The sequence below is a fragment of the Stegodyphus dumicola genome, chromosome 12 (genome assembly GCF_044657685.1).
Source record: "Stegodyphus dumicola isolate Sdum_Otavi_A_Nest chromosome 12, ASM4465768v1".
NCBI classification, from domain to species: domain Eukaryota; kingdom Metazoa; phylum Arthropoda; class Arachnida; order Araneae; family Eresidae; genus Stegodyphus; species Stegodyphus dumicola.
Window position 1 is genome coordinate 62,672,165 of NC_140779.1, and position 27,896 is coordinate 62,700,060.

Below are 27,896 nucleotides of genomic sequence, written 5' to 3' on the forward strand. Positions count from 1 at the left end.
CGAGAGATTAATAACGATATTAAAACTGTTACAAGGGCATATGTGGGACATGTTAGGAAAACGAATAACAGGTCGCAGTGTGCCTCTAGGCATCCTCCACGAGCTCCAACATTCACTTCTCGACATTGAAAATGCAACACCAAGAAGGAGTGATCAGAAATTTATGCAAATTTTAGAGTAGACGCACGTCACTGAGTTATGCGAATGATGTGAAATGCGCAGCTCTCCGACGCACGTGAAGTAAGATATAAGGGAAGGAACGTGTAGAATGGGAAATATTCGTGTCGTTATTTCTGCCAGACGAATTATCGAAGAAAGTTGGTTTTTGTCCCGGAGGATACGTGTAATAGGAGAGAATGCCAGGCCGCCGTCATCGAAGGCACTTCCAGCGGATAGACGATTTTACGAGGGGTATGAAGAAGAAGAAGTGCGGGTTGATCCTTACGTCAAATCGCAGCTGTCAAAATACCCACATGGACGCGATCACGGTGCATCGGCTATGGCGAACATGGTTTGAACAAGGAAATGTGGGAAGAAGGAGGGGTGCAGGTGCAGCCAGAGTGACGTCAGCACTCGTGGATCGACGCATCCGCCGACAAGCTGTGGCGGTCCCGCAAGTGTGCAAGATAGCCTCGATGTTCCCGTGTCGACCAGAACCATTTCCCGTCGATTGGTTGAACGTGGCCTGCACTCACGGCATCCGGTAAGAAGACTGCCATTGACCCCACAGCATAGACGCCAACGTTTAGGATGATGCCGGACTGGAATGGCGAAACATCGTGTTCTCAGATGAGTCACACTTCTGTTTATCCGGTGACAGTCGCCGCATACGTGTGGGGCGTCGATGTGGAGACAGATCTAATCCGGCAGTAACTTTGGAACGCCCCACCGCGCTACAACGTGGCATAATGGTTTGGGGCGCTATTGCCTACGATTCCAGGTCACCTCTAGTTTGTATTCAGGGCACTATGACGGCCCAACAATACTTGGATAATGTACTGCGGCCGGTGGCAATCCCCTACCTTCAGGGGCTGCCTAATGCAATTTTTCAGCAGGATAAGAGTGCTCGCATCTGCAACATGCTATGCAAGGTACCGTACTCTCCTGATCTGTCACCAATCGAACATGTGTGGGATGTGATTGGACGCCGTTTGCAGACTCTGCCCCTGCCTCGTTCAGAAGACGAACTGTGGCAAACGGTTGAAAGGGAATGGAGAGCCATCTCTCAGGACACCATCCGCACACTTATTGACTCTATGCCTGGACGGGTTTCCTCGTGCATCGCTGTCCGCGGTGGTCCTACATCCTACTTGAGCCGACGCCGTTCTCACTCTGTATTCTATTGAAATAAAGATCACTTATTGCTGCTTGCTGTCTCTGTCTTTTTTCCAAATTTCATCACTTTCTGACCACTCATTCTTGGTGTTGCATTTTCAATGTCGAGCATTTACTACAGGAATGGACGTTATTGCCACAACAAGTGAGCAAAGACACTTGCCAGCTTGCCTCGCTGTTGTCAAACATGTATTTGAGCTAGAGGGCATCGTACCCGTTATTAGCGCGGTGTTTCCATTGCACATTCTTCCGACCCATTTGTCTTTCGCGATGGTCGTAATATACGTGTTTTTATGTGTCTTTGCTTTATTTTTTGCTGAGTGATCTGGTAATGCCACGCCAACCTCTTGGATCTATTTCATTCATATCCATTAAATAGTTTTTTGTTTTATTCCGGGTCTTTCTTGCTTATTTTTTTAGCAGAAGCGTATACTATTTTGCGGGGTGTTCCATGAGAGGACTGGCATTCTTTTTGAATACATCTTTATTTTGTAAATAAATAGTTGTCGTTTTTATAGCACACAAATGAGATCGATCGTATAGAATATCTTTTTTAATGCATAATTATTATTTTTTAGTAATTGTAATGTACGTACATACTAATTGCTGTAGAAACGTAATACGGAAACATATGTAGATCTTTTCAGGAATACGATCGGAAGTATAGACTCACAGTTGTTGGTCCATCATGTGCCGTGAAATATCTCATACTGAGTGAACGATAAACAGTACAAAAGTTCTAATGGTGTTTTGTAATCATCTGGTAACAAAATGCTGTGTTCCTAGCAGATTAATTCCTTGTTTCTTTAAATTATTTTGTTGAACTGCTTCGAACTGGATGTCCGACAGATATTCTAAAGAACTTCTATTTGAGAAGGCATGTGGAAGACCTATTTAGGATTTGCGGGCAGAACATTACCAAAGTACTATATTGCTTCGATCAAATTGCTTTTTTCTTAGATTCGTCAGGTACCAAAACTTTACCGAGTTATCGATCCATATAGGTTCCGGGCTTACGTTTCCATTGAATTGTTCGTATTGAACCGGTGGCCGAGTACGATTTTTGAACACTGATAATTCGAATCGGCTCCCATTCTTGGAGGGCGGCCTGACTGCATGGACTTCTGTGGTTTTACGATTGCATAACATGAATACGAACGAGTTTCCCTTACAAAGTCCTTCACAAAAACATTTTCATTTTAAGCAAACAGCCTTCTTCTTTGAGATGGCCAACGTGCAGCAATTGTAATAATGCTTTCTTTACTGTCTTATACTAGCTGTGTTCCTCATAGCTAGTATATAGACTTAGATAAGACTGGCAGAATTATATATATATATAAATATATTTTCTCCCCTCCTTACGAAGAGGAACCTGTACCTGTTCCCTCTCAAATCGATAGAGTTTCCATTAAATCTACGCAAAATGTAAGGCAAGAAATTGCCTAATTTTATATTTTACTTTGGCGTGTTTCTCTTCTTTGTTGATGAAGTCTTTAATGTTTTTTCAAGACTTATGCACTGCCTAAGCATAAATCTGCCTGAAGCAGTAGATGTAAATTAGCGTTCAAGAGCGTCTTAGAGCCAGCTGGTTATTTTTTAGAGTAATAATTTTATTCGTGCATGTTTTTTACTTCCTTGTACGAAGTAAAAAGGAAGTATTGTAATCGCGAAAAGTTTCAGGCAGCATATTTCAACGAAAATATCCATTTTGACCGCTATCGAATGCAATTTAATGATGTTTTTGCGTGATATCTGTACGTAAGGATAGAATAAAATGCTCTTTTCCTTCAAGAAAATTATAAAACTGCTTTAAAATTAATTCTGAAGAGAATTTTTCGTGGCGTGTGTACGAACGTACGTACGTACCGTACGTATCTCGCATAACTCAAAAACGAGTAGTCTCAGAACGTTCAAATTTTGTATATAGGGACTGCTATAACATGTAGATGTGCACCTCGTATTTTGGTTGCAATCGGCCGCACCAAACGTATATAAATATATTTATATATCCACTCTGTTACCCGGCTCAGTGATCTCAGTTTATTTACCCTTATATGTTTGTAAATTGTACATTTTTTGCTTTAAAAATGATTGTATTATGTTGATTTTATCTTCCGGTTAAGGTTTTTATGCCTTTAGTAAATCTGTGTGCAATATTTTTAGAGTTATCAACAATTTTAAAGTTGTCTAACTGGCGCTAAGCTCTTTTTTTTTTTTTTTTTTTATTTTATTATGGCGGCCATTGATGTTTACATTTGAAACAGGAGACTAGTGGATTTGTTGCCAGTCTAGAGAAACTTAGCTTCCCAACAACAAAGATAATGCATTCATTTATTATTGCCAATTAAATCATGCTTAATTCTTTCTGGAATTTTTTCGAGGAAATAAGTGTTTGAGATTTACTTCGTAATTTTTAATATAGATGTTTTTAGTTTTTATTAATTAAATGAGAAATACTCAATCGTCTGTGAAAAACTTTTTTTTTTTTTTTTTTTGCTTAATTTCTTTTATACATCATTCTAGCTTTATTATAGTATTTGAATAGAACATGTGGCAACGATTAGATAATTCTATTCTTTAAATGATATAAATTTTGTGCATTTTGAGTTATAATATGAACGAAATATACAAGTTAACTTTTATATAATTATTGGATTATATAACAGTTAACTTAGTTTCCGTTATATAATTTAACTGTTATATAATTATTAATACTGTTAAGTGAATCTAGCACCGGAGTGTCGCTATGGTAAACAAATACTAGAGTGAATTTTAAAGAATGCATTTATTCTATTCTATTGTGGTTTATGCGCTGTCGGCGAAGTAGATTTAATTCAATCCAATAAGTTTAAATGAAATGCAAGAAAAAATGCGTATAATTTAATATTCCGTACAAGGAAGTCATGTGGTGTACACATCAGATTTTTTACTATGCTAACGTAGTAAGTTACTATGGTACCTTTTTCAGGTTTGCGAGTAAAGTTTTCCAGTTCACGCAAGTTTCCTGAAATTACATTTGAAATTATCTGGTTTTTCTTCTATGGTAGTGGTCAACAAACCGCAGCTCAGCCACGAATCGATTTTGACTATTCTGCGAGCAAGGAGGATGTTGAGCGAGTTGACGTAGCACAGCGCATAAACTCTTGTGTTTTTAATAATTATTCTAAGTTTTTTTCCAGACTTTATTTGCTCACTGTGCTAGTTTCACTTTAGGAATAATCACTTAAATCACCACCCTAGGCAGCAATCTTCTCCAAACTTCGATTTTCTGCTGCACGTTGATTTGGCTATTATAGATGGAACAACTATCCCGGTTAAAGGAAGCGGTCAGCACATTCCAGATTTAAAACAGTTTTCGAACGCTTTCTATGACATTTTTAAATCAGAGTATCCAGTGTTAGTATAGCTTAAAAACATGACAGCGTTTTTTAAGACAATTTGCTGAAAATCAGAGTCCAATTTAGAACGTTTAAAACAATCTTCAAGTAGCGATGTTGAATGATTGGTTTAATTACTCATTAATAGATAAGCTGGCTTTATTTGAGTCCTGAATAATGTTGACATAGGCCTGTTGCTTACCTACAACTGTCGTTTATTTCTTTGACGTGCAACTCTTCTCCAAATTATTCAGCTTACCATAATTGGTTTGACTATTTATTTTTAGCGCTTTCGTGCATGGCTTGGTTTATATGATTATGACAAAGCTATCTGCCTAAGGGAAAGAAGGCCTTCGTAGATGAATTATACGTAAAATTGACTTATATTCATTTTACACATGCGAAAACATTTAGAAGTAACCAGCCTAGTTATGTGCAAGAACTTACCACTATCCAGCGAACTACCACTATCCAGCGACCTTTTATCCGTCCAGCCATTGGTTGGCTTTTCGTGGCATGTGTAAGAGATATAAAATATTACTTCAAAAGTTGGGTACAATGTTTATTCTACTCCTACATGTTTTCGAATTGCTTGGTTCTGTAATTATTTATTAAAAGGTACAAGAAAATTGTATATAACTGTTGTTAGGTATTATAATAGCATAACCCGTATATTTGTGCCCAAGTTCTGTTACAAATTTCTGGTTACATTACTGCTTTATTAACTAGAAGAAAGTTGATAATTTAAAATTCAGTATAAGCTTCCGTCGCTTAATGAAGAAAAATAATTGCTGTCTTCCATAAGATTTCGTCGCGAGTATTATAATTAAAACCATGTTTAGATGACTTCTTAAAAAGTACTGTGTGTAACTAAAGCCCCAAATACAATCAAATTTCTAAATTTTCCCATCATGTGAGTTGCAGTCTGATCAGCCCTTTATTTTTGTCTCTGGCAAAATAATCATTTCCACCGGAAGCTATTCTTATCGCTTTCCTTATCCATATTCTGAAGTAACATACGTCAACAGAAATAGTGACGACAAAAGGGAAAAAAATGTATTGTCTTAACATTAGGTATTGATTTCTAAAAGTTGGAAGTACCTTGAAGTCAAGATTACTCCTTTTTACCGATTTTTCTCTTGTTACCCACATTCATATATTTTATTACAGAAAACAATGGCTTACTCGGATTGTTGTGTTTCCTCCCTTCCCTCACGCATGATTTTTTGATTTTTTTTAAATTATTTATTTTTATTTTATTTTATTTTATTTTATTTATTTATTTATTTATTGTTAAATATCTGGTGAGAAAAAGGAGCATCATGTAAATCCTAAGAATACTTATAAGAGGCATTAAAAAAAAAAGAATAGTATAATCGAAGTGAAATCTTTTTCTTTTTGCATCTAAGTTAGCTGAAATTTCGTTTAATAATATTAAAAATTAAACCAAATATTACAAATATTCTTACTGATATTTTTATTCAGACCATGAAAAAAGTAATTTGCATTCTCAGATTTTCCATTGCCTGTCCAAATTTTTAATCCTGTTGGCTAATAATGAAGTAACAAAAGTTCTGCGAGAATGTGATACAGCAACAAAGTTTTGCTGGTCTTGGTCTTTAATCTAGTCGTAAAAGAAAATTAATGTAAAGGCAACAAACGTGAAAAGAATTAAATGGCTATGTTTTTGTAAGCATAATTAATTGGGGTGTTTAGTTTTGTCAAATCTCGTTTCTCTTGAGAACATAGCATTTTTCTTTCACCCGTACGTGGATATTACCATTTCATGCAAACGAAACGTCGCTTCGTCATTGAATATTAGATGGACGCCAAAATTTGTCGTCTTTCAATGCTTCTTGCTTACGATTATAAAATTCTTACCGCTTGGCGTAACATCATATAGCTCTAAATGTTGCATCATCTGCAAACCATGTGGTTTCTTCTGCACACCTCTTCACAAAATTCATGTCGTATGATTGTCTGCGGAATATCAAGTTCCCGGCTAGCAGATTTGTTGATTTTTGCGAGTTATATGCAAAACTCTTTCTCTAATTTCATGTAATATTGCATTAGAAAACCTTGGCCGACCAGACTGCGCATGTAAATATAGGGTCAGAAACAACTTTTATTTGATTATAATAATACCGCAAATATTCTTAAATTTTTTTCACTTGAATGTGTTATGTATTTTTAATTTTATTATATATAATAGGGGGATCGGAAAGTAATGTCGTTTCTGTACATGTCGACAACAACATGCTAACGGCAGAAGTGGAAGCAAATCCATGTCAAACACTCTTAACCAACCTTGGTCGACCATCTAAAAACATTTAAAACAGACTGGAAAAATAAGCAAAGCAGGTGTTTGAGTCCCCCATAATCTGTCCGAAAAGAACAAAGCCAACCTATCCATCACATGCAACGTATTGCTTCAACGGCACCATACAGAACCGTTTTTTGATCGTTTGATTAGTGGAGACAAAAAAAGAATAGACTTTTATTGTAAACAATTGGATGGAGTGAACCAATCTTTATTCGAAAAATATCAATTGTCAACAGAAAAGGCGTTATTCTGCAACACGGCAATGCAAGACCGCACTGTGCAAGACGAACACTGGAAAAAATTAATGAATTGGAGTGGGAGGTAATGCCATACTCACCCACCATACTCGGCCGATATCGCAGCATTGGATTTCCATTTATTCAGATACCTACAACATTTTCTTAGTGGCAAAAAATTTGAAAATTTGGATAATGTCCAAAATGTCCTCTCGAGATATTTTACTCAAAAACCAATAGATTTTTATCTGTCCGGAATTCAAAATCTGCACATTAGATGGCAAAAGGTTGTTGATAACGAGGGTGATTATATTATTGATTTAAAATAAAAACTTTTTAAAAATGTATTCGTTTGAATTTAATGTAAGAAAGCGACATTACTTTCCGGTCCCCCTATTATATATAAACATAAGTAAAGAAACCTCAAAATTAAGATTATTGTTCATTAAAGTAACGCAGCATCCTGCGAAATTAATTAAATAATCGAGAGATACCAATTAAATAAAAACTAGGTGGCCAACTGTTTGACAGGAAGAAAAAAATCAAATCCGAAACAAAAGCAAAACAATAAAATAATATAATATAATAACTAGTTAATTCTTTGGTCTTTTTCAAGGAGCAGCCAAAAAGTTTTCAACAGAGCCAAGTTTCTGAATTTTATCTGGATGAGTGCAAAAAAGTGCAAACAGAAAACAAATTTAAATTAATTTAACATAAAAAATACAGTAATTAAATTTTTTTAATAAATATATAAAAATGAACGCTATAGAATAAGTAAAAAAATTCTGTTTTCTCTAATCAATATATAAATTGCTCTGACATAACTCTAAACAAATAATACTGTACAAAAATTAAACAGTACAAAATTAGAATACACCAAATGGGCTAGTTAAAATAATTCGGGAAATTAATATTCAGTTAGTAAATGTTAAACTTAAGAAATGGCAAGATTGCTTAAAAGGATTATTGTAAAACAAAAGTAATTAGATTTTAGATTAAAGTTTAAGGAAACGAAATTAAATTATTTAAGAAGGCCATTCACCCAAGAGAAAAACAGAAAATAAACTTTTAAGATAATTTTTCCATAAATAAAAAATTTCCAAATTGAAAAAAATAAAAACCGAAAATGCTGGTAAGCTAGTATTTCTGAAATGAAACAAAAGACATCCCAGTTTTTGGAAAAAGAACCAATTAAATATTAAATGGAATGAAATCAATAAAAATGAGGAAAAGAAAATGATAAACCTATATGAAAACGTTTTGCTAAAATCCTTGGAAATCTGTAATAAAATATTTGGAACTGCATCCAAGAGGATGAAAGTAGCCAATAAGCGATAGTATGGAACAAGTTGTGAAAGAACATGCTGTCTGTTTTACATTCTGGTTTATTTCATCTTTCCTTGAGATTTCCACCAGTGCTGTAACATGCTTTCGTTCTTAGAAACTACAGCATTAAACGAAACAGTGAAATGAGTATTTGTGTGAGCCTTCTCCAGCAGAACTCTAACAGGATTTTATTCAGCAATGTCAGAGTTGTTGAATGGAAAATCGAAATATCGCCTGTAGCAGAAAAGTGAATCAAAGATCGATATTTGGAATGGATTTTCATTCACTGTTCGGGGGCTTAGAAGGATCAACGATCCAAATATAGATTCGGGGGATTTTGCTGGTAATCTCTTCGATGTAAAATAAGCGATGCCAATATCTGAAGAGATTTTGCTTTTGAATTATCCGTAGGGGTCAAGATTCTAGATGTTAAGAACTTTTTTATGTTTTATGTTGGGATGCTCAGATTATGTAACAGAATTTCTATGACTCGAACTTCGAAATGAGCGAAAACTAAATGCTTCCCAAAGAAGAAATTTATTTAAAAAAAAAAAAAAAAAATAGCGTTCTTCTCGCGAAATAGAATTTTTCTAATTTAAAATATTTGATTAGTAGAATTTTTTTGATAAATTTACTAACGCTAAAATTACATTCTATATATTTCCTTTTCTCAAGCTGAAGTTTAATACTGTAACAGAATTCCTTTGTAGAACCCTTAAAAATGCTTCACAGTTTGCACACGAGTTTGTGGTTCGTTTATTCAACTTATTAAGCAACCCCACTTCATGTGAGTATCTGAAAATTTTCTGTAAGGGAAATTATAACTTATTTTTCGGAATGCAGTGTATATTTTTATTTCCTGTAAAGGGCTGTTCATTATTTTGAAAAATTTTTCCCCTTGAAACATTTAATATATTTTCGTAAAGAAATTTAAAGCAGGGTCTTACATCTGTTTACGGGGCCCACCAGCGGCCGAGCGGTAAAGTCGCTGAACACTGGTAGTTCGGTCCGAGGTTCGAATCCCGCGAACGGGCTGGCTGCACGGGCGTTTTCGAGGTTTTCCCCATGTGTAACGTGTATACGAGCCAGTTTCCATTAGAAAGTCCTCCATGAAGGCATCCCTCCCCTTAGGCAGATAGCCCTCGAGGCTTTGCCATAATCATACACACACATACATCTGTTTACATATGGATTTTGAAATAATATTTTTTACTACTGAAGAAAATGAAATACTTCCAAATATAGAGAAACATTTTATTAACTTCTACGCAGAGATTTCGAAAATTAAGTGGCAACTGTCGCGGTCACATGACAGAATTGCGTAGCAAGAGAAGTGCTTGCATAGAAAAAAGTGTATATCCGTGGCTTTTTATGGAAATAAGTTTATTGAAATACCATTTTGAGGTGAATATGGTAGCACGAAAGCAAAATGATTCTTTAACTGAAACTTCCAAAGTTGAATTTCGAAGAACAGTCTTATGATTCCTGTGGCAAAACATTTTTATTGTATCGAAATTCGTCGTGAAATGAAGGAGCTGTATAAGGCTTGTCATATCCAAACAAAATCAAATTATTCCAGCAGTTTAAGCATAGTACAGAGACTTGAACTGACTATGATCAGAACTAATTATTTTGGAAAATAGCAAGTTTGTGTCGTAATGTATCGTAGTGCGCCATTCAGTATATATATATATATTTTTAATGGATATGCAGTAAAAAAGTGTAACTTATTTTCTGAATTCTCCTCATTTGTAAGTGGTTATATGCTGTCTGATTCTTTCTTAAAGCAATATGATGTGTCATTCCAGTCTCATTTTATGTAGAATTTTTCTCATATGCTGCTCGGATGCGAATAAAAAATTTAATCTCTTGATCTTAATTATGCTTCAGCATTTCTTATGTACGCATAATATCGCAGCATGGTGTAGCTAAACCTTTTATCTCTCGGAGGTGCCGTTTTTGCCACTCTTCTCAATGCACGGCAAAATGTCAAATGTATAAAATGTTAACAACAACCTAAAGAGAAATAAACAAAAGTTATGTGTTAATGTTTGAAATGAAACTTGATTCGAACATTTTAAGTGTTATTTTCTTGTTTTTTCTGTAAGTAAAATCTTCGATGATATTCTAAAGATTTTTTTCATTATTCCAGTTACTCTTCTGTTGACAGTATATTATTATTAAATACGATATATTCGTTTTTAAGTCTTGGGTGCTTCTTAACACATTCCTGTCTAGAACTCCTTTCATAACAATTGAACTCTACAGGAAATGTGAGGAAAAATCGAAGTGCAGTTACATTATTTGGAATTTTGTTTTCGAAACTGTATTTTAAAATAAATTGTAAAAGTAAAAGTTCAATGCTACTTGCCCTTCCACCTCTCAGTTTCATTTTCCCAAGCAATAGCAAAATTCTGTCTCAGTCCTTATTTATGTCAATAAGATCATAATTTAATTGTGATTTGTATTTTCGATCCAAAAGTTTCAATGAAGTAAGGTAGGCATAGCAAGAAAGTGAAGCTTTTGAAGTCTCTTTTTAATCATTTTGAATATTTTGTCAACAGTGAAAACAATACTCTACTTAAATCAATTTGTCAACAGTGAAAACAATACTCGTATCATAATTCGACATCTTTCTGATCCTTCATCTTACCAATGATTGATTGCATTAAGAGGGTGAATATTGGTAGTTTGGCTTAAGGTCAAATCCCAAACAACAGATAGCTGCCTTATGTGGTGTATGCATAGTGGAAATACGGGCCATTGCTCCTTTCGTAACATGAATATGAATATGAAATAAAGTCTTTCATGGAGAATTTTAGTCCTTCACAAGAATCTCTTGCCTCTTATATAGGTAACTGCTGTGGACTTTGTTGCAATTTAATAAATCCCAGTTAGTCTTTCTACTGCGAAGATCCATATCACTAACACCTATAATGACGTTTCACATGAAATCGACCGCCCCCAAAAATGTGTCCTCCGTGGCGAATTACTTTTTCCGCCATGCCTCTAGCTATGTCACTGTGCACGTAAAGAACCTTTAACAATAATATACGTAATAATTTTGTCGTAGTTAACTATATATATTTGTATACATACCTGTTAATCCTAGATTTCTTTTCCTGCTGTAATATGACGAAGGTCTTTTTAACTTATTTTCGTCTAATCTTCTCCCCCCCCCTTTCTTTCTTCTGCTTTTTTCAATTTTCGATGTATCAGAGATCGATTGTTTAAATGAGAGTAAAATCTAAAATATATTTTACCGTCCCTTTACTTTGTCACTTCTTTTTCCTGAATAATTCTTAAATATTAAGTTTCTTGGACAGGAAAAGAGATTGTAATTTGAAAAGCACGATAATTAATATAAAATTGGGCAAAATGGCAACCTTACTTTTTGTGTAGATTTCGAATAAAACACTACCGATTTCAAAGACAATCAGACGCAAGTCTCTCTTTAAAAAAATATACATAAATTGCTCCCAACGTCAATATAAAGTGGCGATACTGAAAACAAAATGTCTTCTGTGAAAAATGAAAGAAATGTGTCGAAAATGCCGCTTGGTAGCAAAAAATCAAATTAGAAGAGAAATATACAGCGTAAAATTTAAAGTTAGACAAAACAGCGACCTTATTTTGGTTGATTTTGAATAAAACTCTATCGATTCCAGAGGCGACCAGAACCTAATTTTAAATTTTACATTGGCGTGTTTTCCTTCTAATTTTACAATAATTAATGGCTGAAAATTTCCTAATTTATTTGATCCTTATTTTTAAGTTAATACATTTTGTTGTTAATGAAAAAAGTTGCTTGAAAAATGAAGGAATGGGCAGTTAAGTTTAAGGAACGAAGGTAATGGTTTATCTTATAGTTTCTAAACATCAGATTATCTGATCAAAAAATAAGAATTGAAAGTAGGTGCAGTTTTTACCGACGAAAATGACAGGCAAATATTAATCATTTGTAAATTTAGGCTGATAAATTCATGTTCAGCTGCATATAAAATAGGGATCGATTAGTGAATTTCGGTTACCATTAACGTTATGATTCTGCTTTTTGAAATTTGGAATGTTTTTCACCTTGTATATTATTATGACATTCTCTTAATTAAAAAAAAGTTTTAAACTGTTATTAAATAAGAACGATGAAGGTAAAAAATTATTAAAAAGCACTAAGAAAATAAATTGTCATAATTATATATCATTATGTCAAGAGTCAACTAAAAAGGTAATTTTCTGAAATTTTACATACTCGAGATTTTAAAACAATATTTTTAATACGTTTATAACTTTTAAATAAGCATATTGTGAAGAAAATTTGCTTTTATCGTAAAGCCTTTGCTGTTATTTTATATATATTCGAGATAACTGTGATTTGAATTCTGTAACTGAATGCGTCTAGTAAGAATTGGAGCGGAAAAATCATCCCCGAAGTATTTTACTTGCGGTTGGAGATTATAAGTAGTTTAGGTATTTCTTCTTATTCGTTCTTGTGATATAGCGGTCTACACCTTGTGTCGGTTGTTGAAGCTTCATCTCCGGAAAAAAGCGCAGTTGATTTTTAGAGACTTCTTACTCACAGCTCTGCTCAACAGACTAATAATTATCAATAATAATTACAAAAACTCAGGAAAAGAAGCATACCGAGATCAGATATAAGGTAATTATACTTAAAATGGTTTCTTGTTTTATGTGGCTAAAATTTCGTAATTAACTGCATCAGTTTACAAGAACGGGGAAAAATACTGTATTCCAAACTATATCTTTCTTTCTCACTTATTTTTAAAGCATTTTTAGACATTCTTCAGAGAGAAAATTTTTGGTTTTCATCTTCGTGGGAAGGACCCACCGACGGCTGAGCTGTGAACACTAGTAGTTCGGTCCGAGGTTCGAATCTCGCGAACGGGCTGGCTGCGTGGCTGTTTTCATGATTTTCCTCATGTGTAACTTGTATAGGAGTCAATTTCCTTTAGAAACTCCTCCACGAAGGCATCCTTCCCCTTAGGCAGATACCCCTCGAGTGCTTTGCCGTAATCTAATAAACCACAATTATCTTTGTGGGAAGTGTTTAATTAGCGTTTATTTAAAATAGTTTGGTAATTAATTCTTTTCGAATACGACTGTGATGAGAACTGTTTCATATTTAAAGATATAATACTGATCACTGCAGTACAAAAAAATTACGCATTTACATTATTTATTACACTACAGTATTCGTAGACTATATGTTATATAATCCTTGAGTGGACCAGGAAATCCACTAAAGACCGTAAATGGACAGGCACCTAATTACTGCTGTTTGCTTCGTTACTTAAAGGAGTCAGTATTTTATTTTGAATTAAATATTTTTCTAAGCGATGTTTAGAATGTGCTGTTAATGTTAAGTTATGCGTTTGTTTTAAGTCTCAAGCATATATTTACAAGAAATCAGATTAGTTTAGCTTCACAATTTTCGAACAGATATGCTGAGCATTTGGATTGTTTTGTCTAAATGAAAATTGTCTAAAAAATCTTTTCAGTCCAAGGAGACAAATTTGCTTAGGACTACTAATTTCGTTTTCGCATTTTGCGTTGGTTCTCTATAAATCTTGGTTCACTTTTCAAATTGTTGTCACTAAATATTATCGTCCTGTATTATATTTAAAGAAATTAAATTATGAAGAAACTGCATAAATGTATGTATGTTTCTCGCATTGTGATAAAACAATGGTACCTAGAGCCATCCAATTTTGAATAACGTACGTTTCCACTCGAATATGGGCATCTGGAAGCGCTAATTTGAAATTTGAAATTTGTTTTATATCGATTTCATATTTTGTAACACTTTAACGAATTTTTGATTAACAAACTCAACGATTTCAAAGTGAGCAATGGCAACACTGTACGGGAAAACAAAAAATTACCTCCAACGCGCGAGTCTGTGTATCGGAAAGTCTAAAGATAGCTCATTTTAAAATTATTTTGCAATATTGCTGTTGAACTGAACTTTATCGTTTAAGTGCGAAGACCATAATATTGAATAAATAAAGTTACACACAAAACCACGCAAAACGTTAAAAAAAAAAAAAAAAAAGAAAAGAAAATTACCTTTGGGTGTAATGTAAAATCTGAAAGCTTTCAGATTTATTTAATTAATTTTATTTTATTTATTTATTCATTTAAAGACAGAAGGAATGAGTTCTTAATTGTAATTCTTTCAAAGATTAGAATCCCGTCTGAAATTTCCATTCCTAAATATTATTTGTTAGGTCAATGTTTTGCCATACAAAATTCGGCCAATGTTTTGCCATACAAAAATCGGCCAATGTTTTGCCATACATTAGAAGTGAAACTTCTGATTAGTGTTAATTTAGACGTAACTTTAACAATTGCAATAATGAATTTTTGCAATAATGAAAATAATTTTAAGCAATTTGAGAGGTTACTAAGATGCCACTCCCGTGCAATGTTATTTGCTAATTTTCACATTTCATTGAAAAGTTTTGATAACTCTGGTAATGCTACGTTTATTTTGTGGCTTTCAGGTTCATGTATTGAGGCACGAGTTTTGTTTTCGATATTTCTTTGAACATTTACTCGCCTCTTTCAGAACCAGGGAAGAGAAGTTCTGCTGCTAAGGTAACAGCCCTCAAGGGGAGGTAGCCTATCTGGGCTGATCGATTGCTACAACGCAACGGCGGAATGTCGGATTCGATTTGAAGCTAATACCGTTCTGTCTTTTCTCCCTGTTCCCTATGTGAGACATGATGCACGTCCTCATGAATAAGTCAAAAATCGTCATTCGAAATTTACTGCAGAAGCGTGTCAAATGTTTGACTCATATTCGGAATTGAAAGCGAAGTTTCGTTACCTTTTTACGTCGCTGGTAATTTATAAAAGTGAAGGGAAGGAAACGAAGGTATCTGAATGACGAGCTACATGACTCGGATTGTCAGTTTAACGAGGATATCTATAGCCCTGCTTCCCGGGGGCCAATTTACGTTAAATGCGGAAATGTATCTTTTCAATATATATCTATCTACCTTCCCCCCTTCTGCACTTCAGCAGAAATAAGTTCTCTGTAGCAAGGGAATTTTCGATACTACTGGAAATGATGCCCCTGTCGTTCTCTCTCTCTCTGTCTGTCATATTTTTTTTTTTTTTTTTCCCTCCCTTCCCCGGATGAAGGCGGAGCGCTTTTTTAGACTTCTCTCAACTGGAAATTCTAAGGATGAGTCTGTATTCTTTTATACAATGTGATATGGTTGGTGAATTAAAGGTCTAGATGTGTGAAACAGTATACCTACTCTAACATTTCTGTAATTTTTCTTTCAAATTTTAAATGATAAATTTAATATATTTTTCACAGAATTTCTATACGAAAGTTTTATTTCACCCTTTAAATAATTTGTACATTATTTTGTTGTAGAAATATTAGATTTAAAGGTGTAGTAAACATGAAAATCAATTATGTATTCAAACCATTGCTAAATGAATATGCTGCCATTAAACACCTTGCGAGCACACACAGGAGAATGTGATATAAATTCTTTATATAATTCATTAAAGTTTTATTGAAAATCGTTAGCTAATTTGATCCATTCGAAATGCGCTAAAATAAAAAACAGGTTACAAAAACCCTACCCCATCCAATTAAGCTAACATTTGTTGTAAGATATGCTTATTTTAATGTGTTAATTTTTAGATAAAATTAATATTATAAAAATGCTTTTTGAAGATCTAATTCTATATTTATATTGCTGAAATAAAATGTTGCGAGAAGAATACACTTTGGATGTCTAAGAACGCAATTCATTAAATTAACTGAACATTCTGTAATAGTATATGCTGTTTTGCAGCTTGTCTTTTAGTATGCATTCTGCGTATATAGAGATGGAATGGTGATCTGATTGTGTTCTAACAGTTTATCTGTTTCAAAACCTGCTGCCCAGAAAAAACAAATAGAACTTTGTAGCAGTGAAGGTTTTTCTTTTCATAATGATAACCAATTATTAAGACCAATGAATGCTGTTATAAAAAATTTAGTTTTCCTCAGAGATGGCTGTTCGATCTACTAACGATTCGCTGTGTTGTCTTTCCAATAGTGAAGAAACAATTGCCAAATATTGCACTTTGTATTGGTCTTCGATATAGTAACATGTAGTTTTCACACTGGGTTCTCAGAACCCATATAGTTGCGACCCACATCTAACCGAAAATGGGCGAAAGAATGAGCGCATGGGACATTGAATTTTAAATTGTGAACTGGTCAGATATTTTTCAGTTAGATATAACTTAGATAAATGAACTGGTAATGTATATTTAAAACCAAATAATTTTAACATAACTAAATAAATAAAGTTTCAAAGAATGATAGTACTCAAATTTAAATTAAAAGTGTGGTTATCTCATCAAGAGCAGTAATTTAATTTGCTTATAAAAATTGTACAAAGTGAGTCATAAATTCCGAAAAATACACAACTCTGATTCTCATTTCATTGGACAACTTTAAAATTAGACTTCGGAAAAATATCTGCTGCATTTCAATAAATTTGCGGTGGCAATATTTAATTGACATCCAATTTACCTGCGAACTTATATATCAGATACCCAACATAAAAAAATATATTAAGCGATTTTTTTTAATTTGAAACTATCTAAAGAAAAACTTGTACCGCTTCACGATTATGGCCTGTCCTCAACTATTAGCATGTATACTTGCAAGTACTTTCTCTTACGTGAAGGATTTTAAAAATAAAATAACGACAAAAAATTTCAAATGAACACCTTGAATGTATGAGTGTCAATCAAAAAGGTTCTTAAAATAGGGTATGAGCAACACAGGTAAGTCAGCTTTTTTTTTTTTTTTTTTTTCCCAGTATAATCCTTGAAGTAATTTTCCTGTTATTTCTGAAGTACTTAATCATTCGGAGAAACATTTTTTATCATGATTTAAAAACTAGTCATTGATAGTATTCAAAGCAATGCCATCATAGCATGCAAAACGCATCCAGCAGAGGTCTTTGTTAGGGATTTCAAGTGCAAAAAAAAAAAGTCACTTGGACCAAGGATGTGGCTAATATAATAGATGAAGTAAGAAATGGGAACTCTATTTTTGTAGGCATTGCATTAAATGATGGGTGAGATGACTCTTAAGATCATCAAGAATTAATTTCTGCAGCTTTCTCTTTCATTTCATATTAATTTTTTTCTCGCAATTTAGCTACTACTGAGCGTATTAATCCATTTTATGTACTTTTTCTCGTTGAAGATAATCGATCATAAGTCCTTATTTATTTAAAAGAGCAATGGCCATGTCTTTGACTGATGGTGACACATGACACTTCTTGCTTACGTGAGCAATTCCCAGAGCATACTTACTTGCTTATTTTCAAGATCAAAGCGGTGTACCCATAGTATTATATCTATATTAACTTACCCATAGTATTATATCTATATTAACTTACCCATAGTATTATATCTATATTAACTTACCTATAGTATCTTCCCCCATACTCGTATATCTATATAAGATCTTTTCTGAATCGTAATGAAGTATTGTGAAAAGTAACTCCGAAATCCTCACATGATCCTCTGCGTCTCCGTTAACATGCTAAACGCTTTTCTTACAACTGATTTTACGCTGCTAAAGGAACTACTCAAAGCTTCTTTTACACGGCTAATAGTCCTCCTCTACCTGCCATTTCTGTGACAATTATTTCCTTTTTGTGCCTTCTGTGGATAAAGGACGTTAGCGTCACCATTTTCAAGAAGTTTTTCTGCTACAAAATTCTCTTGCCCGTTTCTTGAGAGTGAAACAAGCTGGGTCCCTAATAAATGTCGTTTCCATAAAATATAAATATATTTTATATGACGCTGTGTTAATATGAGGTATATTGTGGTTGTTCATTCATAAAATTCAATTCTATTTGTGGTCCTTGGCATATTTTTGTAGGACCTTCACCGCAGCTATGTTGAACGATGAGTATTTTCTGTGAGTAGGAACAGCTATTTCGGAGTTCACAAACTCCAAAATAATAATATTTAATAAATAATATTTAACAATTAATAAAAATATTATTAATAAAAATTAATAAAAATATTTAACATGGGTTAAATATTTTGGAGTTCACAAACTCCAAAATATTTAACCCATGTTTAAGTTTAGTCCAAAATATTTAAGTTTTTACATTGGTGATTGCAGGGAAGTGCTAACTATATCCCTGCTCATATAATAATTTCAGTAGCTTTTATTTTCATATTAGACGGTTACCTACATCAAAATGTCATCATCAAAGGCATTTTATCGTTCCAGACCTAAGTTAATCTTCAGGTACATCGTCGTCTTCACGAAATTAGCAAATTGAAACTCTTCTTTTCTCCCGTATAGCTGATGCATATTTTGACTAGCTATATTGGGATTATGACCCAGCTGAATTCAAAAATCAACGCGGATCCGGTACTAACCATTGTAAAACCTTTTTCAGCAGTTTAAGGTGGCATTTCTGTGATACTGAACTCAAATATTAGATAGGTAAACATTTTAAGTATTTACCGATATGTGAGCATTGACATACACACAATTTATATAAGAAATTAACCAATTATTAATGAAGGGGGGATGTGATAGAATATACTTTCGTTGTCGATTTGATGACGAAGATGGGGATCAAGGTGTATTCAGCGTGAACAGAATGTATTATGAAATCTTACGTGCTATGAAAGAATGAATGTTATTAGATAATGATGAATGAGGGAAATGTGAACGAATGGTGAAAGATTGAGAAGGGGGATGTAGCGTTAATTACGTATTTTGTATTGAAAGCGTTAAAAATTAATTTTTTCGGCATTCTAAAGGGAGTCGTTTCTGACAGAAATATAATACTGCATCTTTTACATTTAATATTTAGTTTTTTTAAGAAATGGAACCGAAAATGAACGTTTTTTTGGCATGAAACTCTGATCTCAAGCCCAGCCTGTACATGTTCTCAGCCTTTACTTATATGTAAGATCAATTACTTTTCAAGATGGTACTTATTATTCGTGACTATGGTAAGCATTAGATATGACACGGTAATTTTCAAGCAGGGTTGTGGTCATGAGGGGTCGACATTTCACTCCTTTCTACACGGAATCTCACCCCTCACTGCTGCTATGGTAACGAATGACTCATCTTGTCCATCCTCTCTAAAAGGATCACGCTCAATAACGAATGTTATGCTTAAGGGTAGGGAGAGAATTTTAAACGAGTTTTGATTACACAGGCGGATGTTTTCTCTGGAATATTTTTTTTTAAACTTACCACTCTGCTGCTCTGTTATCGACGCTTTTGCAAATCATATAATCTGTTTTATTTCCCACCAAAGTAATATCCGATAAAAACAGAAAGTGATTTCTTGATACCTACCCCTATACGATGACCCATCGTATGATATCATAGCTTTGATTCTATAATGTAATAGAGATTTTCCGCAGAAATGATGTTCTTTAAATAATTTTACCAAAATTTTGTAAATTTATATGTAGTTAACGGGTCAAATCAATACAGAAATTATTGTGAATATTTATACTGCAGAAACTTGAAAGGAAAGAAATGCAATTAAGCGTAAAACTTGTTGATTTGCGGGGGGGGGGAGCAGCGATGCCAATTTATCTGATGTTTTATGAATTCACGGAACTTCCTACTGACGCTATAAGTTTATGAAGTAAGTGCCTACGATGGTGTGGTGTTAGTACTGTTTAAGATAGTTAGAAAATTGCAATCTGCCTCCAGACATCATGAGAAATAATACTCGGGACTTATCTGAAATAGTGTAGGAAACATTTCATACATTCGCGAGAAGAAACTTACAAATGTTACTATATAAATGAAGAGCAGGTATAGTACCTGGGGGGGGGGGGGAATCAAAAAGAGGGAAAGAAAAAAAAAAAAAAAAGTCAAATTTTGATAATTGAGAAGAATATTTTATTGCTGTGAAACTATTGCTTAAAATATGTGATTTTTATTTATATTTATTAAAAAAAAAGAAGTGTTTTTTTTTAATAGATGCATAGTTTACCTTGTGTGTAAGGAAGGATACAACATTTTCAAATTTACGAAATAGGTATGAATAAATGAGAAATTTACCTATATTTTACTCTTCTAGAATAAACAAAAACTTGAATAAATTATTTTTAAAATACATGGAACATATTATTGCCATTCTCTATGAATATGAGAATGATAACTTGAATATCGGTTTCTTAAAGGAATGCTTTGAAAATGAAATTCTTTTTTATAAAATATGAATTCAAATGACTTTCATTTCTGAATTTAGAAGGATCAAACTATGAAGTCAGTTGATGTCTTCTCTTTAGCGTAAAGTGGTGGTTATTTTGATATAAGACAAGAGTGGAATATTTTGACAAACTGAAGTAGTGAAGTTAATCAAAAATACGAAAGTGATGCTGATGAGCGACTCTACATTTGCTATCCAGCGAAAAAAGAAAGTAATCCTATAAGCATAATTGAGGATTATTTCGGCCATCTGTAACGATGAGCCTTTCTACATCAGCTTTGAAGCCAAACTTGGTACTGGGAAGCTTTTTTCTAAAATACCATTTTTTGAGACATTCAGCAGACGAGATCATTGAAGGATACAATCATTTTCACAAAGAATTTCTTACAGTGGTCAGTTGCTGTTATATGAATTCTTAATTAATAACTCTATTCTATCACAAAAACTTCGCAAAGGCAACTGTTCAAAGCCTTCATAGTCCAATTAACAGCTTGGATATTAAGATTTTAGTATCTATAATTTCGTACTAACGGATATAAGACAAAGCCTGAAGGAAGATGAGATTTTAGTGTCTATAATATCGTACTTACGGATAAAAGACAAAGATTGAAGGAAGGAAATATTGAAGCTACAATGATGTTAGCTTCCAATTGTTTTTTCTATATACTTTCAACAGTTAAAAAAACAATGACTTGTATTTCTTATTTGTTTGTTTATTTTCGTGAACAAATGCGAAATTATCATTTTTCATGTTTTATTTTTGAGAAATTTAATTCTTTTAATGCGAAAATTACATGTCTCTGCTTATGTATATTAGTTATCTACTTTAAGTTGTGAAAAGTTTTGTTCTGTTTCATGTGATGTATCTGTTCACAGCAGCAGTTGAAGAAAGAATTTTCCGTTAACTACTGTTTTTACTATTATTATTATTATTATGTATCTAGACCAGTAGTTCTCAACTTTTTTTATCCTATGACCCCTTTCACCATTGGTAGAACATCATCCCCCCTTCCTTTTCAAAATTCAAAAAATACATGTACATTTATTTAGATTCAGAAAAAAAATTTAATGGCACAGCAGAAAGCAAGTGGAGTCAGGCTGACTCATTCCCCCCTGAAACTATGAAATTCCTTCTTTCTTGTTTGAAAACCCCTGATTTTAACGCTCAACTGCAAGAGTTTTTTTTTTTTTTTTTGTTGTTGTTGTTGTTGTTTCAGAAATAATGAAAACAATATTTTTAAACGTGTCAATAAATAAATTAACATTTCTATTCAACTTCTGCCAAATGTAATGGATTTATGTATGTTTTTATGTTATTTTTATCATAGATTTGTAGATATAAATTAAATAAAATTTTAGTTTAGCTACTTTACTCTGTGTTCCCAAAACGTTAGTTTATTTTCCTATCACTAGTTTCAAATGTCAAAAATATTTATGACAATGTTTTAACAAATAGCATGTCACAATATAGGCTGTCAAATTTAGTTATAATAAGGACAAGCGGCTGACAAAATTCGTCCATACAAAGTTTAAAAGCGATTTCTGTAATTTAATAAAGATTTCATTAAACAGTTTAATAAAGCTGAAAAGCGACTGCATAAATTTTAAAATTGCCTATATTTTCGAATTGAAATCAGGACTTTATTGATTTATTTTTATAGGTGCAGAAAGGTGGAGCTTGATTCGAACACCAAGCTACTTTGCACAACCACCACCCAGGCACAATCATTCTTGTGTAATTCATGATGATGCCATGTGGGTTTATGGAGGACTTGCAGATCTGCAACCAAGGGGAGACTTTTGGAAATGGGATTTCAGTAAGAAATACTTTTTTTTTTTTTTTTTTGTCCCAGCAGATACTGTAAATTATTTTATGGCACAAGATTTGATTTTTTTTAGGAACACTGTTTTCTGTATGGAAAAGAAAAATTGAAACAATTAATGTTAAACATGCAACAACAATATTAACTCATAAGGAGACTCCAGTATTTAGGAATTATAAAACAACTGAGCCCCCAGTAAAAAGTTAGAACCAGTGAAAGCATCATGGATGAAAACTTTGCAGAGAAAATGTCTTACAAAATATCGCAATGGAAGAAGCAAGTAGAAAACTTCCCAGTTCTATAAGATCATGGCAGAAAGTATTGCAATAGAAAATTAAATGATAAAAAGTAAAACAACTATAAAACATCACATAAATATGCATTTTTATGCATCTGAGGGATTTTGGGGATATTTTTTATATCCAATACTTTTATAGTTGCTTTATTTTTAGCACAATGGTTTTAGATTGCAAAATTTGGTCACCACATTTTCTCTTATGAAAATATTTTGTACAGCAATTTTTTTAAAGCTGTGAAGTTTTCTCCTTGCTTTTTTCCCCTGACTATGGTTTTTTTACGATGAAGTTTTCACCTTGGATTGATGAAGTTTTCACCTTGGATTTTTTCCCATGATGTTTTTGATGGACACCTTAGGACCGTTCAATAAATGAAAAAATATAAATTAAAGTAGAAGATCATATGTTTGCAGCATTAGACATTAATACAAATATTTATTATCCACTGCAAATCTGCAATAGTTTTATTCCTAGTAACTGAAACGAAACCTAGATAATTTAGACAAAAATAAATAAATAAATAAGTAAAATAAATCAAGTGTAACAGGTTCCTTTGTTGATTGTACTGTATACTTTTTTCAGCTAGAAAAGTATAACCGACCAAATTTATAGCAATAAAGTCAACCAAGGAAGGCTTAGTTCTAGGAACATAACACAAGAAGAAAAACACATTGTTACTATAATAATAGGCGTTTGCCAAATTCCATTTCAAATTGCCCCACCTGCCATCTTTTTTGAATGGTAACATGTCTTCAAATACTTTTTTGAACTTAAGTGGACAATTACAGGTAGCTATTTCTGTAATCTTATTGACATCTTCAATAAAGTCTAAACTAGGGGTCGGTGCCAAGGTGCCTGTGAAACACATAAAGTGTCTGCTATTCAAATATATAAATTTTAAATATTTGAACAGCAAACACTCATAAATATAACTGAATAATTTTAAAAATTCTTATTTTACCTTTGCCATTTTAACAGTTGTTTAATTAAACTTTTGACAAAAATGGAATCTTAGCAATATCCAGATAATACTACATAACTAGATTAATTAATTTTTTACTGCTAGAAACATCTGATTCTGCATATAGTAAATTATTTTTCCTTTCCATTATCATCATATGAGTATACACTGTCCAATAATGGTGTGCTACACTTTACATCTGTAACCTGTGTTTGAATATAAGCTTGTAACTTTATGAATTTGCATTTTGTATTGTAAGCAGAGTATGCTTCTTCTCATCAAATTAAGACCTAATGTAGAGAAACAGACAATAATGCTTTTGCAATAGTTGGTACTAAGAAAATAAATTCATTTAATCTCATTATTCTGTGTCAACAACTTGTTTCCTTTGCACAACAACAACAGCAAAATTGTTAGAATATTCGGACTTTCACAGTCCACATAAATAAAATGTATTTTGATATAATTATATATTTATTTTATTTTTATTTATTTAATATTTATATTTATTATTACTGTGGTTGCTCCATGATCTTTTTTAACACCCACTTTTCAGAAGTATGTCCTCTTAGTAAAATAGGTTGCCAACCTGTGGTCTAAATCAAAGAAATAATTTATATCTTGCTGAAACAATCACCAAGAATTGTTCTTTCAAGTCAATTCGTGTTCTTTTTGGGTTATCAACTAACAGTTAATTTGTAAAATTCATTCTTGAGACTGAAATATGATTTACATGCTTTCCTATTGTAATTGAATACATGTGCGTTCATCTTTTTTGCAGTATACTGGAAATTATGTAGAAGTTTTCTTCATTTATATTTCATTATTATCTGACAATTAGCCTTACTGAATCTGGGTTTTTTCCGTCCATTACTGAGCTTTATGTGCATGCAGTTAATACAAGTACTCAAATGATAAAGCATTATAAAAATTATGATTTTTTGTGATTAATTGCCCGATGGATCCAAAAACTTTTAACTTTCCTTTCTATATTGTTATATACAATGCTTCTGAGGAATTGCTGTATCCATATCATAAATCGTTACAATTCGAGATAATATAACGAATGTGGTTTGCAACAAACAAGGCTGTCTGACTAGGGTTATTCTTGTTTTCCTTTGCATATGTTTGCTATTGGCCAAAATTATGGAAATCTTTTGGAAAAAAAAAGCATCTTTGAGCTTTATGGCACATAGTACTTATTCTGTTTTTCCGCAATACTATTAAATTATGCATTAATGAAAGGTTATAAACAAGAATGTAATACATCCTTTTTTATTCAATTATCTCTATCCCAGTAAATTAATAATCTATGTGAAGAAGTAAACCCAAACTTCACAGTAATTTCAAAATAACATATAGTATTTAAATTTCTGTGCAACCTTAACATCATATTGTGCTGTTTCAAATTCTGTGTTGCAAAATAAATGTATTGTGTATTCTGTGTTGTAATTCATTGTCAAATGATCTAGCATTATAAAAAAGAGTGTTTATGGCTCTAAAAAATTAAACTTGTATGTTCTACGAGTATGTGTTGAACATGACTTTTAAAAAAACTAAGAGTGTTTAATTATGCTGTGTCCATTTGATAGTTATGCCAAAATGTTCGTGCAGTTTAATTGCAATTGCATCTTTGTTATTCACTATTCTTTTTAGCTGTCAATACATTTCTAAATTTCATTATTTCTTTATGCAGATTGGAGCTTTATATTACTAAATTTGTAAACCTAATTTAACAGCTACCTAAAATCTTTAATATTTTCTAATATGACAAGACTGTACTAATTCAAGCTGTCACTTCAAACATAAGTTTGTGTTCTGTAGATTGTGAATGTACTACAGTAAGATAAGGCAAATTTTGATAAGATTACAAGGAATACTTTAGAAATAGTAGATTTTAAAATGGTAAATATAAAAGATGGTGTTCTTCAGCTAGATGATAAAGATAAAATTGACTTAAATAAAATGGTAAATAACATGGGGATAAAAATATTGAAGGGAGGGGGAAAGTCATCTAAGATGTTAAAAATGTTCAAGAAACTTTTTTTTTTTTGGAAGGTTATTTTATATGCAATGTAGAACATGAATTTAAATGCATTTTATTTATTTCTGCAATACTTTAAGAAAGTAATATATTTCTAAGGTTCTTAATTCATAACTGTTGTCTTGTGCTTTTTAACAGTATCTCATCAGTGGTCAAGAGTCAAAACACAAAGGGGTCCAGGAGAGTTGCATGGTCATGCTGCAGTAAAAGGTCTGGCATATATGTACATATTTGGCGGAGAGAGATGTGGCATAGCTATCAATGAATTATGGAGGTTTCACTTTGGTAGGTCCTTAATTTTTTACTTTGCTTTATGAAATAATTAAAGCAACTTAATCTTTTAACTTTAGGTCTCCTTAATAAAATACTAACATGTAAGGAAATTGATTGTTACAAACTGTTATTTATTTGTTTGAGAAATTATGCAACAAAGCAGGAGTTATTAAGTTTTTTTGTTTGTTTTACCCCCATCACTAAACATGTCTTTTGATGGTCCATCTTTTGCAGAAATTAGATTTGAATGTTTAAGATGTTTATGAACAGTAATTAATATTTAGTATGAATTACAAAGTAAAACACAGTATGAATATTTTTAAATTGATAGCTGTGATTTGGGGAATAATTTAATTTTATCATAAACATATATTTATATTTAATCTTTATGTAATGAAAAGACTGACTGTAAAAGACAAATAAATTTGTTAATAGTCATAAATTGACAGTATGGAATTAATTATTAAATCTTCACTTTCAAAATTATCAAATTTGTTCTTTCATAAATTAGATAGCAGTGTAATCAGAACTTGTTTTTGAAGTGTGAGAACTGGGCAAAAGTTTAAAATGTTGTTTTCTTATTTTATGTAATTTAAAATATTTACATTAAACATTTTGATTTCCAAAAACTGCTTGCCTTTACAAACTGTACATTCATTTCAATCACCCATTAGTGGCTAAGATGTTAAAACAAGTAAGAATCAAACATGTCATCTCAGGTTTGATTTCTGACAGTACAGTAAATTAAATGAAAGAATGTTTTTTGCCTTTTCTTATGTTCTGTACACATAATCAAATAAAGACAGGTTTCTGCCTTCACTTCTAAAATAGATTTGCCTTTCTAAATTACTTACCAGTCTCGCTTTTATTTCATTTTATGTGAAAATAAAAATCAACGAGATATATTAAACATAAATGGAAATATAATCCAAAGCCATCTCCTGGTATCATCAAGTTTTGAAAATCTAATATAGAAGATTAAATTTTGTTTTAATAGTCCAAATTAATTTTTTTTATTTATTTTATTATTTTTTTATTAATTTTTTTAAAATTAAATTTTTAGTTAATAAGTCCAAACTGAACCAAAAATCACTAAACATTTTAAAATTTCTTAAAAATGAATCACTTGGTATACAAGGATGTGGTATCACTTGGTATACAAGGATGTGGTATCACTTGGCATACAAGGATGTGGTATGCACCGAAGTCAATGCTATGAATTTGAAGTTTTTCTTGCCTCCTTCCCTCCCCTTCCCAAAATAAAAGGCTATTAGATGTCACTGCATTGTTGTATGGTGTTGAATGAAAGGAAATTTGCTTAAATGTCATTCGAATGTTTTAATACACAGCATTTCACATTATCAAATGTTATGTATGACCCCCACTACAGGAAATTCAGCAAGTGTATGCCACACTTTTCACTGTGTTGAGTATGTGTCTGTTGAAGCAATTCCACAGCAAATAGACATTTTTAACTGTGTGAGGAATGATGGGTTATGTATTTTCTTTCTATACTATATAATGTGTATCTGGGACTTCTAATAGCATCATACTCAAAAGTACATGGACAGTCAAATCTGAAGATCAAGGTTAGACAATATGATAGAAATGACTAATTAGCTGCTTAAAACAAAGAACATATATAAAG

The 27,896-nt window shown here is 32.5% G+C and overlaps 1 protein-coding gene across 1 annotated transcript in view; it reads left to right on the forward strand.

Annotated features, from left to right (window-relative positions):
- The window catches only part of LOC118190290 (uncharacterized), a 162,294-nt gene that overhangs the window by 123,950 nt on the left and 10,448 nt on the right, over window positions 1–27,896 (forward strand). The window contains exons 6-7 of the mRNA XM_085827770.1: window positions 22,513–22,668; window positions 26,114–26,260. Of these exons, the coding sequence (XP_085683896.1) occupies window positions 22,513–22,668; window positions 26,114–26,260 (303 nt within the window). The remainder of the gene's footprint in view (window positions 1–22,512; window positions 22,669–26,113; window positions 26,261–27,896) is intronic.